This window comes from Mya arenaria, chromosome 17 (assembly GCF_026914265.1).
Source record: "Mya arenaria isolate MELC-2E11 chromosome 17, ASM2691426v1".
Classification (NCBI taxonomy): Eukaryota; Metazoa; Mollusca; class Bivalvia; order Myida; family Myidae; genus Mya; species Mya arenaria.
Window position 1 is genome coordinate 35371954 of NC_069138.1, and position 18071 is coordinate 35390024.

The 18071-nt window shown below is 35.4% G+C and overlaps 1 protein-coding gene across 7 annotated transcripts in view; it reads right to left on the minus strand.

Moving 5' to 3' along the window:
• Window positions 1-18071, minus strand: part of LOC128224157 (hemicentin-1-like) — a 46448-nt gene that overhangs the window by 4388 nt on the left and 23989 nt on the right. For 6 of the 7 annotated variants that reach the window (XM_052933874.1, XM_052933873.1, XM_052933869.1 and 3 more), the window contains exons 12-25: window positions 17879-18030; window positions 17539-17659; window positions 16827-16961; window positions 7039-7176; window positions 6446-6639; window positions 6050-6140; window positions 5481-5741; window positions 4806-5048; window positions 3967-4287; window positions 3513-3608; window positions 2958-3065; window positions 2509-2619; window positions 1069-1267; window positions 3-128 (exon numbers count right to left, since the gene is read on the minus strand). In XM_052933874.1, coding sequence (XP_052789834.1) covers window positions 3-128; window positions 1069-1267; window positions 2509-2619; window positions 2958-3065; window positions 3513-3608; window positions 3967-4287; window positions 4806-5048; window positions 5481-5741; window positions 6050-6140; window positions 6446-6639; window positions 7039-7176; window positions 16827-16961; window positions 17539-17659; window positions 17879-18030 — 2296 coding nt within the window. Of the gene's footprint in view, window positions 1-2; window positions 129-643; window positions 669-1068; window positions 1268-2508; window positions 2620-2957; window positions 3066-3512; window positions 3609-3966; window positions 4288-4805; window positions 5049-5480; window positions 5742-6049; window positions 6141-6445; window positions 6640-7038; window positions 7177-16826; window positions 16962-17538; window positions 17660-17878; window positions 18031-18071 lie in introns of those variants that run through there. The other variant, XM_052933876.1, reaches the window with a different exon arrangement.

Below are 18071 nucleotides of genomic sequence, written 5' to 3' on the forward strand. Positions count from 1 at the left end.
ACTCTCGATGTGGTGATCCCTTCCCTGCCTTGTTTAGGGATCTATTACTCTGGAAGTTCTCGTCAAAACTGTAGAAGCTGATACGGCTGATTCGTTTTGATGATTTGGTGTCTTCATCATACAGCGATCTGGAATAAAAAGTTAAGTCAGGGCTTATGGTCAATGCTTCATATATATCTATTCAATAACTTATTAATACATCCAACTGTTAATGGATTACATGCTAGTGTGCGCTATATGACAAAGACTTCCAAGTTAGGTGATATAAATTATGTAGAACACTATCACAATGAAACTAGTGTTTCATATTTTTATGAAATAATTTCAAAAAATAGTGTAGTACATTCTAGTATAAGTGTATTTTAAAAGATAATAGTGGAAAGTTGTAAGTACAATGTAGACAATTCATTAACGTCTATGTTGCATTTGTTGTGCTTTATTTCAAAACATCACTAATCAAACCAATATTGAAACTCCCCCGACACCTTTCAAGTGTTACATAACTACGCCAAAGCTTTGCCAAATAAAACTGAAAAGGTAACATAGTCCCATAACGAAAACTAAAAATAAAGTTTGAAATTATAAACAGAGTAACATTAGAAAAATATATTTCTATTCCTGTAACCACATGCAACATAAATACCTCCTAGAAATGAGTGATTTCATCTCTATTGGCAGCATTATAAATGTTTAAGCATATAATGTTATTTGAAAAAATATTAATATACTTGCGACAAACTGCAAGAACTTTTATTTATATTTTATACAAATCTCTTGCAAACAAAAGTTCGCAAAGTGATGCAAACGTACCATTACTTGGTATATGTATAACCCTCACATTACAAAGATTGGTCGATTTCAACACCACTTTAGCTAGAATGGTTAATGTAATAGTGCTAAAGGCACATGTATTCGGAAACATAAATTTTATTTGAAGATTACAATCAACATCAGCTCCGTCAAGTTTTAAATCAACATGGAATTTCATTTCTCTTTACAGTTGACAGCCAGCAATAATTTGTTTGTTTTAATAAAACGTTACAAAATAAAGCTAAAACAAAGCCTCACCTGGGGTTTTCCATGTAGAACTGGTCCAGCGAGAGTTGGTGGTTCACAAGTGACAGAGACTTGGACTTGCGCTGGTGTCGGACACGTAGAATGATGAAAATAACCACGGCAACCAGTATCAGCCCGCCTAGTCCACCAAATATGATGGCTATAATCTTCTCTGCAGGCAGAGTGGACTGACCAGGGGTAGAATTGGGATCTAGGAAATTCAAATAAAATAACTGCTTTTCACTAGTCAAGGGACCTCACTTATGATTTAAGTTTTATCAAAAGCACTAAAAAAAACGACAAAAAATGAGTATTACTCAACAGTTATTAAAGCCTTTATTAATGCTTAACATGTGAAAATTTGTCAAAAGCAACATTGGTAAATATAAATTTCATTGATTCATCCCTTGATAATACTGTTATATTTGGCTGCCTGGTGACTGCATAAACTAGTGTGATCATTTGAAAGTGAAGTGCTTGTTGATTACAAATAAATAAAATAAACATACAAAAATACACTATAAATAGTAATAGCTTTTTGTACTGTGTTCTTGATTCAACTTAAATCTGATGTGAAATTACCTATTTTGCATTCTTTCAAGTTTGTAATATTATTCATTTTCCCCTTTTTTACATTTATTTCATTACTCATAAAACTCAAATGATACAGAGTAATAGGTATACAACAACATTCAAAATTCACATAATTGTACATAAGACATGGACAGTTACTGACATTGACCCTTAGAGCATACCAAGGTCGAAAATGAATGGAAACTTTCAACTGGATACTGACAATGACCCCTGAGAAAAAGTAAAGATCAAAGTAAAATGATATTTACTGACAATGATCCCTGAGGTCATGTCAAGGTCAAAGTTGAATAAATGATTACTGACAATGACCCCTGAGGTCATTTCATTGTCAAGTTGAAAAGTTGAATGGATACAAACTGACATTGACCCCTGAGGCCATGTCAAGGTCAGAGTTAAATGACTATTTACTAGCTATGACCCTGAAGGACATATCAAAGTTCAATGCCAATCACTATTAATGATCCCTGAGGTCGTGTCAAGGTCAAAGTTAAATAGATAGGAAACTCACTAACAATGACCCCTGAGGTCAAGTAAAGGCCGAAGTTGAATGGATGCCTACTGATAAGGACCCCTCAAATCATGTCAAGGTCAAAGTTGAATGGATAATTACAGAAAATGACCTTCAGGTCAAATTTAAATGGATTGAAAATTCACTGACAATGATCCAGGAGGTCATGTCATGGTCAAAGTTGAATGGATACTTACTTACTATAACCCTGGAGGTCATGTCATGGTCAAAGTTGAATGGATACTTACTAACAATAACCCTGGAGGTCATTTCATGGTCAAAGTTGAATGGATACTTACTAACAATAATCCTGGAGGTCATTTCATGGTCAAAGTTGAAAGAATACTTACTAACAATAACCCCGGAGGACATGTCAAGGTCAAACGAAACATGTTCGCTGGAGAGGTTAAGTGCCGTGTTGTGACTCCACACTGACAGTTTGTAGGTGGACTCCCCAAGACCTAGAGGATATATAAAAAATTATATCAACACTTAAATTAGCATCTATGAGGCAACCACTACTTATAAGAAGATATACACACATCTTAAGTCATACTGATGGACTAGTAATAAAAGATCTGATGTTTTTTAAGAGTGACAAGAAATAGTTTTTGATTGTATAAATTAGAAAGGTGTAAACTAAGGTGAACATGTTGTCTTCAAAGTTACTCTGAGTATTGACTTTATGCCACCTGAAATCAGTAAAAGGCGCCGTATTTTAAAACATGGAAAATATTGGATTTATTGCAGCACCTCAAATTATTAAACAGTGACAAAGAAACAAATGTTTAAAAATTACCATTGATTTCAACCTGGTATGTCTGGTTACTGTTGACTACTCCCTGTGCCAACAAGAGTCGCCTCCCTTCCCTCACCTCAATCACCGTGTATGGGAACTGGATGTCACCTGTAGCAGAGATGTAACCCGTGTAAACATACTTTGCTTACTCATAAAAATTAAGACCAAATTCTGATAGTACCTACTTGTTTTTAAAACTGTTACAATACCCCTCTTGAAAAGTAAGCTTGTCAAATACTTCACCATGACATTGACAATGAATTTGTCCAGTCCATGAAACAGTAGTACAAATACATAAAACATGTGATTTGTACTAGGGCATGGATTGTGGGACTGAGTTGTTTTTTAACAATGGTTACTATGCGCATCTCATGGAAATCAATACCAACACCTTTTTGCATCAGAGACTGACTCTCTTTTGCTTGACTAAAAAAGCTGATTCAGTAGCTAGAAAATATAAAAGCTACTGTATGTGTATTGAATACTCAAGTAACTTACATTTAAGCTGAACAGAGCTTTCTATTGTAACATCTATGTGATTAAAATTTTCCTAACCTTTGGGTCCATTCAGCTTGGCCGGTGGGTCCCACATGAAGAGGATGGTTCCCTGCTTGATCTCCAGGCCCAGGACATTGGTGGGTGGGGAAGGCGCTGGAATACACACATACACATAATGATAGAAATATATTTATTGTATATCAGAGTTACCTAACTTTGTTCATATCCACATATAGGTAAAGGAGGTTAACTCAATAATACTCTTAGCCAAAGTTATGGGTCTTGACACAAATATACAATAATACATTGAAAACATGTTGCCTATGTTTCATGTGCATACCTTGAAAGATTATTGTAGCTTTAATATCTTTTCGCGACTCAGCCTGAACAATGACAAAAACAACAACATCAGTGCTTTGTAAACATAACAGCTAATCAGTAAAATGAAGCTTTGCTAATACAGAAAGTCCATCTGGACCTAAAGACACAGGAACACCATTCAACTACTTACTTCCAGCTACAGTTTGAACACTAGAGGAAGCATTGCCTTGTCCTCTACCCAGCACATTTTCAGTCAGCACTCGAAAACTGTACTCTGTGTAGGCGCCCAGATCTGTTACATTTCCTTCCCACTGACCAAGGTTTCTTCCACCTTGACCACCACTGTAGGGCATAGTCATGGCATCGGTCCAAGATCTGCCTCCGTTGGAGGAATATTGTACAACAAACTGCAATAATGGGAGGTTACCCTCACTCCCAGGCAAGGTCCACTGCACAGTTACCCAACTTGAGCCCTTGTCCAACACTTTAGGGGCTGGTGTTTCTGATGCCACTAAAACCAACAAAAAAGCCATTTAAATATTATAAGCTTTTGTCATTCTATATTGACACATAATAAACATAAAAAGATGTAAGTAGACTTACCTTATTAATGAAACAGACTGTTGCATGTGAAATTTGCAAACTATCAGATAATGAAGAACAATAGTCATTATTATAAGAGTAACTTTATACATGAACATTATTCAGATACAAAGAAAGTACTGGGTACTAATTAAACCATGACAAGCATAAATAAGAAAATACGTGTAAGCAGGAATTATGACATCATAGTTTCCTGGGACTGCAAATCAATGAAGGCATTCATTGTTGGACATGCTGAAGCCTTGGGTATTTCTTAGATAGTTTCTTTTTCTTTTTATGGAAAATATATTGAAAATGATCCCAACAAATATGACCATCTTAAATTCTTATCATTAATAAATATTTTCTAGAACAATGATGATGATGATATCACGGACCTATAAACCAGCTCTGTGATGATATCAATCAAAACTAAGATCACCTCACCTGACACAGCCCTGGTAGCTGTTCCCTGGTTGTTAGTGGCAACACATGTATACTCCTCCCTCACACTCTCTCCCTCTATAACCAGTCTGTTGCCCTCGACAGCATGACTATCCGTGTCAGAGGTCACCAGTTGAGCCCCGGAGGTGAAGGTCACAGCTGGAGGTGGTTGCCCAGCAACAGAACATTCCAATATCACCTGACTACCTGACCTCTCACCTGTGAGGCCCTGGATCTCTGGCAGTCCTGGAATTGTATCAGGCAATTTTTTAAGGTGTCTGTAGCTTATAACACAATTTATGCATACTTGTTCTTGGGCAAAAAAAAGCCATTGCAATGTCACTGTGGTTCTGGTAAACATTTGACCTGAACCCCAAAAAGCAGTTTTTGGCAATAAGCCTAAGTGTGACCCTCCCAAAAACTACAAGGAAAGCATCAATGACCTTCAAAACATGAAATGCCAGGCAGCCACATTCTATACCACCACATGGCAATTCACCATATTTTCTACTTACAGTACATCATTTTTTATGTGACACCTATTTTTGCTTGTCCAGATTCAACGTATTGCAATGAAATAAAAATAAAAAAAACAAATTTAACACAGTCAAACACTGTAACTCAATGAATATAAATTACTTTCTGTTAACTCAAAAAGCCAAGAGACTACTTAAGTACCTTCAATAATGATGGCCACCACAGCTGTATCACAGCCCAGCAGGTTACACGCCCGGCAAGTCCAGTCACCAGCATCTTCCTGTCTCACTTCCTGTATGGTGTGCGTGTTGTGTGTAACACGCGTGGATGTGGCCAGCTGACCAATGGGAGTGAGCCATTCATATGTGGGGACGGGATCACCAGATGATTGACAGGTGAGGGTGACTGCTGATTGGACAGTTGTGAGTTGTGGGGTGTTTGTGCTTGTGATTTTTGGAGGAACTAAAAAAAATGGAAATTAGTATAATCAATTTATCTCTGATTTTGGACAATGTTCATATACATGTAAGTTAGAAAAGCAGGTATAACACATGACTTTAACACAATGAAATGTTAACAAAAGGTGCTTTTGGGTTACTGTGAATGTCATCGAACACAGCTTAGTGAAAATCCTTTCAGAATATTTTAACGCATGTAAAGAAGTCATGTAAATTATTAACTGATTACATAGAAGCTCCTTTGGAAAATAATTCAACCTATTCACATGTTGCACCAACCATGTCATTATGAAGATGCAGATATTACCATACCCTGTACATGTATGAAGGCAGACTGGTTTACACTGCCTGCAGAGTTTCTCAGCACACATGTGTACCAGTCCTCATCAGACTTCAATACACCCTGGAAAATATCAATTGTTTTCCTCTTTTAATATTAGGGTGATACTTTTCTGAATATTGCCATGCATACAAATGGGCTGTAATGGATAAGGCTTTTTATTATCATTTTTGATCTTAGGGTTTTCTTACTAACAAATTTTAAACAGTCAGAATTATCTCAATTCCTTGAACCTCATAAACGATGAAACTAATACATGTATAATACATGAAAATACCAAACCACAGAACAAGTTACTAGTAGGTTAGAATTACGGCTTATTTGTATGGATAGCATAAAAAAGATGAACATGTCTCTGGCTTCAATACCTGAATAACTAAATTTCCCTCTCCGGTAACAGTAACTCTGCCCCCAGCATCCTGGCTCTGGATAGCCTGCCCTAATTGTCCCTTAAACCAGTCTGTGGAGGGCGGTTCCCGAGCACTTCCAGTACAGGTCAAGGTAACACTAGCAGACTGGTTCACAGTCATATTCTGAGGAGGGCTGATGAACACAGGAACATCTGTAAGAAAGGAAGCAAACAAGCTACATGTACTTCGTGCAAAAAAATATATATCGCAATAACAGTCGACTTATTTTTTTCCTCCGGCAGTACCCACTTTTTGTCCAATCAACAAATTATATGCCCTTATTAAATCTGTAAAATACAAACATGCTTGATAGAATATACAAAAGTGGCACAAGTGGATTCAAATGCTTGCTGATTTTTTTCAGTCACTAACAGAGCATAACTCAACAAATGCATTAGAAAATAGTTATGTGACTTGCTAAACACGTGAATTATTTCCCATGTTTATGTTTTGTTAAGTAAGTTTCAAATCAATGGTCAACATGACAGTCTTAGTAAGCTGCTGCATACATGAAGGGACTTAAACATTGATCAAAATAATATTCCCCTTACCAAACTCTGTGACCCATGCAGACACAGAGGCTGTTCCGCCGAGGTTTGAAGCCTGACAGCTGTACTGACCAAACTGACCTGGCTGGATGGCAAGGATAACCAGACCAGTCTTGTCAACAGACATTATCATGTTGTCATCTGAAAAAAGCAGAAGTTGGGTTAAACAATTTACATACATGAACCTAAACCTTGACATCCAGTAACAGTATGATCCTTTGCAGCAACCTTGCTGGAACACGACACTTCTGCTCTGCAGGTTTTTTTTCATGTGGTAAAATTCTTTGCAGCTTTATGCAGTTTTAACAGCTTAACAGTGGATGCAGAAATGATCAATTGACATAAAGTTTGTCAGTCTGGCACTGACCTTAAACATGTTCTCTTCTATATATCTCTTGATTCGATGTACTTGATAAATTGAGTTCTTACCTTTATCAAGAGATGTTTGTTTTACCATGCCCCTTTTGGCAGCCAATTAGTACTTTTGCAATTAATGTATGTGGGGTTGATGAGTAATAGGTTCCAGTTAATCATTTATGCATCCTCTTGTAGTAGAAGTATAATACAAACTGGTTACATTGGCCTTCGACTTTTCTTTGATGTTAAATCCAATAGGGTAAAACAGTAGGGATCTACAGGTCATGACCAACCTCCCCACAAGGCCCTTATGTGCAAGGGCTCCCTTTTTCTTGATGATAAAAAGGTTTTGTGTTGAAGGTTACAGTGACCTTGACCTTTGACCTGTTAAAAAATCATCCTCAGATCGTAACCAACCTCCCTACCAAGTATGTGGACCTTTGGCCATAGCTTACTGTAGTTATCAATCAGACAAGGTGTGTTCAAGGTCATGGTGAATGTGTCCTTTCACATACTGATCTAAATTTCAATAAGGGTCTGCTTGTCCTGACCAACCTTCCAACAAGTCACAGGACTTTAGCATATTCTTATTATCAAATACACCAAGTTTTTTTAAGGTCAATGCTTCTGTGACCTTTGAAATAATCACCTCAAAATCAAGGATCATAATTATACTGATCATGACTTGCAGGGCCACACTCACCCTCAAACTTGAGAGGGTATCATGTACCAGCACAAGCCACCGTAAATGACGTTGGTTACAAGACGATAGGGATTATAAATCGCAAGAAAAAAATCCATGAAAACCTCGAGAATTTTTTAATCAATGTTATGGGTTATAGGACACATTGAAAAATTGTTTAAATCCTCTGCTACCATTGGCCATTTTCACAAGGTTATTTCTCATTTATATTGTGTTTATAATTATCATCATTGTATTCATATTCAATCTCATCATTTCATCATTTTATAAAGTTTCATGTTTTATCATGTTTTTAGGATCTCAAGATGTTTCATATTTTTAGATTTATGTTAACAGTATTTTATGTACAGTATCTTATGTCTGTGTTTAACCAAATTTCAATACTTTTAATCTCAAAGCAAATTGATTTTACAACTGAAAGGTCTGACTGACCATCTGGCCTTGACAATATTACATTTGTACAAATATTTCATTACTGGTCCAGACAACTATTGTATAACACTACTTAACATTTACTGACAAGTTGTTACCTTATTATGCAACAACGTCTGGCTTTTCGAGTACTTATACTTGGTTTGAGCATAGGCCATCAGACTTGAAATATCAACTGTTTGGCTCTCTTCAAACCAGGTAAGAACTTTTCTTATATTATTTTTAAGTAACTTTGTCATGTTTTCTTACATATTGAAATATATAAGTTCTGTTCTTTTATTTTAAGCACAAGTTTTATTTAACATTTAAAGATAAATTATATTTTAAATATTGACTGTTAATATAAGTTTAACAAGTTATGTTCATATATTATTACAATTAATATTAGTTATGTACTGTTGTTTCATTATCATTTAAATACATTACTGGTATGTAACTCTGGCTAATGAACACATGTATGTTTTAACCAATTCCTTTTTTTATTAAGTACCTCTCAACAAAAATGCTAAGCGAGTTTTATCATAAAAGATACTATTTTATAAGTACAATTTATCAGTGTTCATTTACCAGAAACTGCCAATTTAGTCATTATTGTTTCATGTATATTCACTAGTAAAGTAAAATAAAGAGACTTGAAATATCAACTGTTTGGCTCTCTTCAAACCAGGTACCCTCCAAACCAAGGCACAAGTGGTCTTAACGACAATAATATATTAATCAGCCAGGACTTTGACATACAGTCAACAATAACAACAACTAACAAACGAACGGCTGAAAACTGGTGGAGAATCCGGGTACTCCTCACGGATTTTGGAGATGAGGAGGGTTCCCATGCCGGACCCGGTGCCGCCACCAAGGGAGTGTGTCAGCTGGAATCCCTGAAGGCAGTCGCAGCTCTCAGCCTCCTTTCGGACAACGTCAAGGACGGAGTCGACGAGCTCAGCGCCCTCTGTGTAGTGACCCTTGGCCCAGTTGTTTCCGGCACCGCTCTGTCCGAACACGAAGTTGTCGGGACGGAAGATCTGGCCGAAGGGGCCGGACCTGACGGAGTCCATGGTTCCGGGCTCGAGATCCACAAGGACGGCACGGGGCACGTACTTGCCGCCGGTGGCCTCATTGTAGTAGACGTTGATTCTCTCAAGCTGGAGGTCAGAGTCACCGTGGTATGTGCCGGTGGGGTCAATGCCGTGCTCGTCGGAGATCACCTCCCAGAACTTGGCACCGATCTGGTTGCCGCACTGGCCAGCCTGCATGTGCACGATTTCACGCATGTTGAGGTTTTGTGTGTTTTTCTAACGTGGGAATAAATAAGGCAACTGCTTGCTTGTTTAAGCTCTGACCTGTTTCTGATTTTTAGGAACTGGAAAAGTTTTTACGGATTCAATTATTTTTGGATTGACTTCAATACCTGCACTTGAGAAAAAATGACCAAGATACTCTACCCTATGTGTAGCAAGTTTGCATTTCTTGGGTTGCAACTTTAAATTTGCTTCACGCAATCGGTCAAAGACAATTTTTAAATGTTCTAGATGTTCTTTTACATTGGCAGAATGCACTAAAATGTCATCAACATAAACTAATGTAAATTTGAAGTTGATATCTCTAAGAACTGTACACATAAGTTTTTGGAATGCAATCGGCGCATTTCGAAGGCCGTAGGGAAGTCTTTTGAAATTGTAGTTTCCTAAGTGACAAGTGAAAGTTGACTTGTGCTTTGTTTCAGGGTCCAACTGAATTTGATGAAATCCAGCTTTTAAATCTAGCACTGAGAAAATTTTTGATTGATTGGTGCTCACCGAATCAACAACATCATCAAACCTAGGCAAAGGATAATTTTGAGGAACTGTAACTGCATTAAGTTTCCTGTAGTCAATTGCAAAACGGAATGTTCCATCTTTCTTTTTGCAAAGAATGACAGGTGCAGCCCAGTAGGAATCTGAAGGTTCTATGATGTCATGTTTTAGCATATCATTGACTTGACTCTCAATTTCTTTCTTTTGATCAGGCCCTACTCTGTAAGGATACTGTCTTTGAGGATGTGCGTCTCCTGTTTCTATCTTATGAGTGTGTAATTTGGTGCACCCTAGTTCTGATGTGTCTAATGCAAACATATCTCTATTCCGGACAATAAAACTCTTCAATTTTAATTTTTCGTCTTGAGATACATCAGAGTCCTCTAATGAAATTCCTAAAGTTTTTAATATTTCATCACTGTCAATTGGAGAGGTTGAATTTACTCCTATATTGTTGTCAATGTCAACATTGTCATTGTCTGTGACATGATTGTCATTACTGCCATCCTCTTGAAAAGGAGCACTAATTGAAGTTTCATCAATTGGAACCAATTTATATAGGGTTAAGTTTGAAAACCTTGATAATTCGCACAACAAATGGCTTCTTGCGGATTTAGTCCCAGAAGAGATGAGCAATACCTTTCATTTTACATATACGTCTAAAAATAAAAGACGTAAGACGAAAGTATTTAAATATAGAAAGTGAACTGTCTTATTTTAAACAGTTATTTTAATTTTCAAACCATTTGCCTTGGTTTGTATATATCATATAATTTATTACACATATGATGTAAGTTCACTACATTAAGCATGGTATTAATAATTTAGTAATCAACTCCCAGAATAACTGTGAATAGGCAGACATAAAAATGTCATATTGTGTAGTTAATACCAGGTTTAAAAATTTGATTGACCAAACATTTCATTATTTATATTTTAAGTAATGAGCAGGCTCATGAAATATAGTGCTATATGACGTCAAATAATGATATGTAAGCTCAAAATTATTTTGAATATGGGTATTTTCTACTTGCAGGCTATGTCCTGTTTTTCCTGACCTTATGTCTGCTGTGGCCAAATTCACATGGGCTGATGATTGAGACCAGACTAAATTATGGGACTATTTTCAAACCCATGCCTGATTTGTTTAGCTCTTCAGAACATTGGCAACACACTTTTGTCATTGATTTAAAAATACCAAACTTTCAACATGATGATCAACCAAAATGTAAATGTCCTGAAATTGCTGCTGTATCAAAGCATTTAAGTTCAGTTCATAATGATACAATGTTATATGTTGATACGGTTACCAACAATATTTTGGATATGGTTCATGTTAGTGATAAACTACCCTCTCGTCGTAGACGCAGTTTATTACCTTTTGTAGGAAAAATTGCATCAGGTCTTTTTGGTCTGTCAACATCATCAGATGTTCAGAAAATTGCAAACAATTTAAACGCTTTGCATAAAAATAACGATAAATTAGATGCATCTTTTAAACATCAAATTGATATAATGAGTTCATTTATGGCTACATCTAATGAAAGATTCAATAATGCTATTACTGGTTTGAAAAATAATCATGACATGATTGTTCAAATGGAAAACTCTTTTGAGTCATTTTCAGATAATTTTGAAGAAAAGCAGTCTTGGCTCTTTGCAAAAGTCATTGACCAATCTTACAACTATAACTTTATCAGGAATAACTATCAAAATTTATATTTAGGTTTTATTACATTGCTACAAGGTAAATTATCTCCGCTTCTCATATCACAGTCTGACATGAGCAAAGCATTGAGACTTGTAAAGTATACTTTATTAGCAAATAACCCTAGTTTCAAACTTTTACATCAAAAACCTTCATTTTATTATAACCATGCTGATTTTTCATTACACAAAAGTAATCACGCTATTCTCATAACTGTAAAATTTCCTATTTCGTCATTAGCGCAACCTTTCAAACTGTATGAAATTATTCATTATCCACTACCAATTAATAACACTGTAACACACTCAACTATGATTGAGGATTTGCCAGCATACATAGCCTCCAATGAGCAACACTATATATCTCTACCAAGAAACATATTTTCAGAATGTGACAAAAGCAAGCACTTTATAAACTGTCACATAAATTTTCCAGTAATACCGATTACCAAACCTGATTGTGCACTCTCAATACTAACATCAAATAAAACATCAGTCAAGAACAACTGCAATTTCAAATTTGTACCAAACGCTCTAAAGCCAACTTTCAGACAACTCAATCAAACTCATTTCCTAGCTGCAAACAATTCTCACACAACAATTCATTGTGGAAAACAAACACATGCTTTGGAAAAATGTCATTTTTGTTTATTCCAAGTTCCATGCAACTGTACAGTTACCACAGACACTGTCATTATACCACAACGAAACACAGGGTGTCATACATATTCAGGCTTCACAACATTACATCCAGTCAACCTTATCATGCTACAACACTTCTTTGATGAAAAAGCAATAGCAGACATACAGCCAAACACCACATTTCCTCAACCACTTAACATTACAATTAAACCATTCCACATCTATGAACATCAATTTCAAAACCTTATTGCCAAAGACAAAGCCAACAACTTGAATCTTGATAAAATGATTTATGCTGCTAAAGAAGACAAAATAATATATAGTGATTTAGCTGAACCTTTTCTGCAGGACTTTACAACTGACAATGAAACTTCATTTTCTGCTGCAACTGCATTAGCACTTATATCCATAACATTCTCTGTTGCACTGGCCATAGCTATGCTATTTATGTACAAAAAACACAACAAACTTATAACAGCACTGTTACTTGCAAACAACGTTCCAACCGTTACCAGTTCTAAATTACCTTCATTTCACTACACCGACCAACCCGCTATAGCTACAACAACAACACAATCCCCACTTGCACATTTCCATGAACATTTTCTGGAATTTAATGAATATGTCATCTGCACATTGGCAATACTTGTTTTTGTATATTTCATATACAAACGTATCAAACCATTTAGTCGTCCAGTTCTATATCTAGAGATTTCAAATGGAAAACACTGTGTGTTTTGTCCAATTTTGTATTTACCAACATGTGCCAGAAACTGTGTAGCTACTAAATCTACACTTACCCCATCAGTTACCATTAAGTTAGGATTAAGGTCAGAACTCATGATTAACTGGAATGAATTACACATTCAGGTCACAAACCCGTCCATTCAACTCAATCTACCACATTCAGTCAAACTCAACCCAATCAATGCATATTCTGTTTACCGCATACTAAATAATGAAGACCCTTATACACTGTACTTATGGGTAACACATAATCAGTTTTGCATCCCAATAGAAATAGGAGCGAGTCAGGTCCCATCTGCTCCGATGGAGTCAAATGAGGCAAAACCATTGCTATACCCAAAAATCAGCGAATAAAAAGAACCAAGCCTATCTATCTACCATCTGTATAATTTTGTGCATTCATTTTAACATCAGACAATGTTCTAACCAATTACATTTTTTCTTTTTATTAATCAGTGTCATTTTTTTTTTTTTCATATTGTTATATTTTTAATATTTTTTTATCACAGCCAGTTTTAGCATCGAGTCAATTATAATGTTCTCCACATGAACAAGGAGGCCTAGCCTAAACAACATTTTAATTTTAGTATGCATGTCTTTAAATAATATGCATTTCAATTAACATTGTTATAGAATATGTGCTGAGTGCTGATGGTATAAGGCCATAGTTCTTAGTCATATTTTTGTGACATTGTATTCATTACTTATATTCAACATGTTGATTGTTGATACTTGCAGATGGAAATATCTTTATTTCTTCATATGTAAATATGTATAAAATTCTTATATTATTATTCTTTTGCATTTAACTCCCCTGCCCTGTAATTCATTTTACTACTACACATGCATTGTGAACTGTGTTCAATGCAGGAGCATTGCTTTACTGGGCCAGAGGATGTTTTCACACGGTTATTTCTCATTTATATTGTGTTTATAATTATCATCATTGTATTCATATTCAATCTCATCATTTCATCATTTTATAAAGTTTCATGTTTTATCATGTTTTTAGGATCTCAAGATGTTTCATATTTTTAGATTTATGTTAACAGTATTTTATGTACAGTATCTTATGTCTGTGTTTAACCAAATTTCAATACTTTTAATCTCAAAGCAAATTGATTTTACAACTGAAAGGTCTGACTGACCATCTGGCCTTGACAATATTACATTTGTACAAATATTTCATTACTGGTCCAGACAACTATTGTATAACACTACTTAACATTTACTGACAAGTTGTTACCTTATTATGCAACAACGTCTGGCTTTTCGAGTACTTATACTTGGTTTGAGCATAGGCCATCAGACTTGAAATATCAACTGTTTGGCTCTCTTCAAACCAGGTAAGAACTTTTCTTATATTATTTTTAAGTAACTTTGTCATGTTTTCTTACATATTGAAATATATAAGTTCTGTTCTTTTATTTTAAGCACAAGTTTTATTTAACATTTAAAGATAAATTATATTTTAAATATTGACTGTTAATATAAGTTTAACAAGTTATGTTCATATATTATTACAATTAATATTAGTTATGTACTGTTGTTTCATTATCATTTAAATACATTACTGGTATGTAACTCTGGCTAATGAACACATGTATGTTTTAACCAATTCCTTTTTTTATTAAGTACCTCTCAACAAAAATGCTAAGCGAGTTTTATCATAAAAGATACTATTTTATAAGTACAATTTATCAGTGTTCATTTACCAGAAACTGCCAATTTAGTCATTATTGTTTCATGTATATTCACTAGTAAAGTAAAATAAAGAGACTTGAAATATCAACTGTTTGGCTCTCTTCAAACCAGGTAAGAACTTTTCTTATATTATTTTTAAGTAACTTTGTCATGTTTTCTTACATATTGAAATATATAAGTTCTGTTCTTTTATTTTAAGCACAAGTTTTATTTAACATTTAAAGATAAATTATATTTTAAATATTGACTGTTAATATAAGTTTAACAAGTTATGTTCATATATTATTACAATTAATATTAGTTATGTACTGTTGTTTCATTATCATTTAAATACATTACTGGTATGTAACTCTGGCTAATGAACACATGTATGTTTTAACCAATTCCTTTTTTTATTAAGTACCTCTCAACAAAAATGCTAAGCGAGTTTTATCATAAAAGATACTATTTTATAAGTACAATTTATCAGTGTTCATTTACCAGAAACTGCCAATTTAGTCATTATTGTTTCATGTATATTCACTAGTAAAGTAAAATAAAGAGACTTGAAATATCAACTGTTTGGCTCTCTTCAAACCAGGTACCCTCCAAACCAAGGCACAAGTGGTCTTAACGACAATAATATATTAATCAGCCAGGACTTTGACATACAGTCAACAATAACAACAACTAACAAACGAACGGCTGAAACCATCATGTTTGTTGACAGTGACAAAGTATTACTTTTTTCAAGCAAATGGCAATGGTCATTTTAAACCATGCAATACTTACATGTATACAAAGCAAAATATTTTTTCTGACAGTGCATCCTAACCTGTTGAGAATGAAAAGTTTTCTAAAGCAAAAACCTTGTATTGTACGTGTTTGTTCTCAATATGTCAACACCTACCGGAAGATATAAAGAACGTGACAATGTGTGAGAAAAACAAAGACTATTATCGCATCAGTTTGTACTATTGGTATGTTAACTGCTTAAAGGCAGTGCAAAGTTTTCACCCCTTATTATACCACCTACAAAAAAAAATGTATAATTTTAATCATACAATAATGAAAATTTAAAATAATAAACGTTTAACGATACACAGTATCCAGACCTTAAACTGCAGTTTTAACCCGTATAAATTCAAACGAGATGATGTGAGTGACATCCCTTCTAAATAAATCTAAACAAACTAGTTTTTTCACCATTTTTTTCTCTGAAGAGTCAATTTCGGCCTGAAATAGTCCTCAGAAAAATATGTAAAAAGCTAGTTACTGTTTGTAAGACGCAGGCATTCTTTTAACATCGAAATGTGATGGAAATAAATGTGTCTTATAACCAGTCATTTACAGTATTTACCATCCCCAGTACACCACTTATTGGATACTTGTTCTCTGTCTGCATAATACTGCAGGAACACAATGACCACTAACTTCAGGAATAGGAATCATCTACATGTACCAATAACTCACCCAGCACAAGCTGTCTGCTGTCCCTGTCCCACCACTGTTCTGGTACTCGTCCCTTGTTTGTTAACTACTGTAGGGTCACATTTGCCCCAACCTGGGAAATGATGGGTAAGATGTACCAATAACTCACCCAGCACAAGCTGTCGTCCATCTCTGGTCCACCATTGATCCAGTACTGGTCCCTTGTTTGTTAACTACTGTAGGGTCACATTTGCCCCAACCTGGGAAATGATGGGTATGATGTACCAATAACTCACCCAGCACAAGCTGTCGTCCATCTCTGGTCCACCATTGGTCTGGTACCGGTTCCCCGTCAGCACGACACTGCAGGGCAACACTCTCTCCAACTTCAACTGTAGCATTGCTGGGAACCACACTGAAGCTTGGGGGAACTGAAAACAAGCATACAGTAAGAATTGATCTTGCTTGTGAGATCTGTGCACTTTTGTTTCAAAATGGTCAACAGCAAAACTGCATGAACCATATACAGGACTACATAAGGTTTTGACCTCTATGTATGATCTTGACTAATAAGTAAGCAACTTAAATACAGGTTGTAAATAAGTGGCATCATTGGATTCTGATGAACATTAGCACCAATTTATTTCAAAATACTCTATACAAAACAAGGTCACTGTGAAGACCCTTACATGGTAAATACAGATTGACGACAACAAAGAAATGATGTCTGTATATTTGCAAGGCAACACAAGCAATACAACAAAAGTAGTGCCAGTGCATTCCAACATTCATCTGTATAAAATAATGTATATTTTCTTAAAGAGTGATGGGCCTTTCTAAGCACCATTAGTAACATGTCTACTTAGTTTCATGGGAATGCTTTGAATTTTTATGGGACTAATGAAAGGAAAAAGATTTTGTATGACAATATACGGTAATGTTTTTCTTCTACCAAAAACCCAATAAAAATTTCAATCTTACTTTTGGCAGGACATAATCATACATTACCTGTGACGGTGACAGTAGCCACAGCCTGTGCCTGGCCATGAGGGTTAGAGGCTGTACATCTGTATACTCCGCTGTCTGACACAGCGACATCTCGTACAACCAGGCTATGGTTCATAAACACCTATAGCAAAATAATTTTTTTAGTTTAGTCGAATATTAAGGTTTAGTCGAATCTGAATTATCAATATCTTACAACAGTTGGAAAACTATTTTTCCTACAAAATTCAACAGCTTATAAAGCTTGTCAGTCATGTTCAGATTCTCAACTTAAGTACTACATTGTATTTAAAACCATCAGTCAAAGAAACAATATAGTCTTTAATCTATTTAAGAAGCAAACCTGTGTGTGAATAGTTGATAAAATGTCCCCTCGGCCATCAATTGACCATTTAATCACTGGAGAGGGCACTCCACTAGCATTACAGTGAAGATATACAGACTGGTTCACAACAACACCCTGGCTGACTGGTCGCACTGTCATCACTGGAGGTGCTGTAATGGGGAAATGCTAGTGTTACTAGACTGGTTAACCC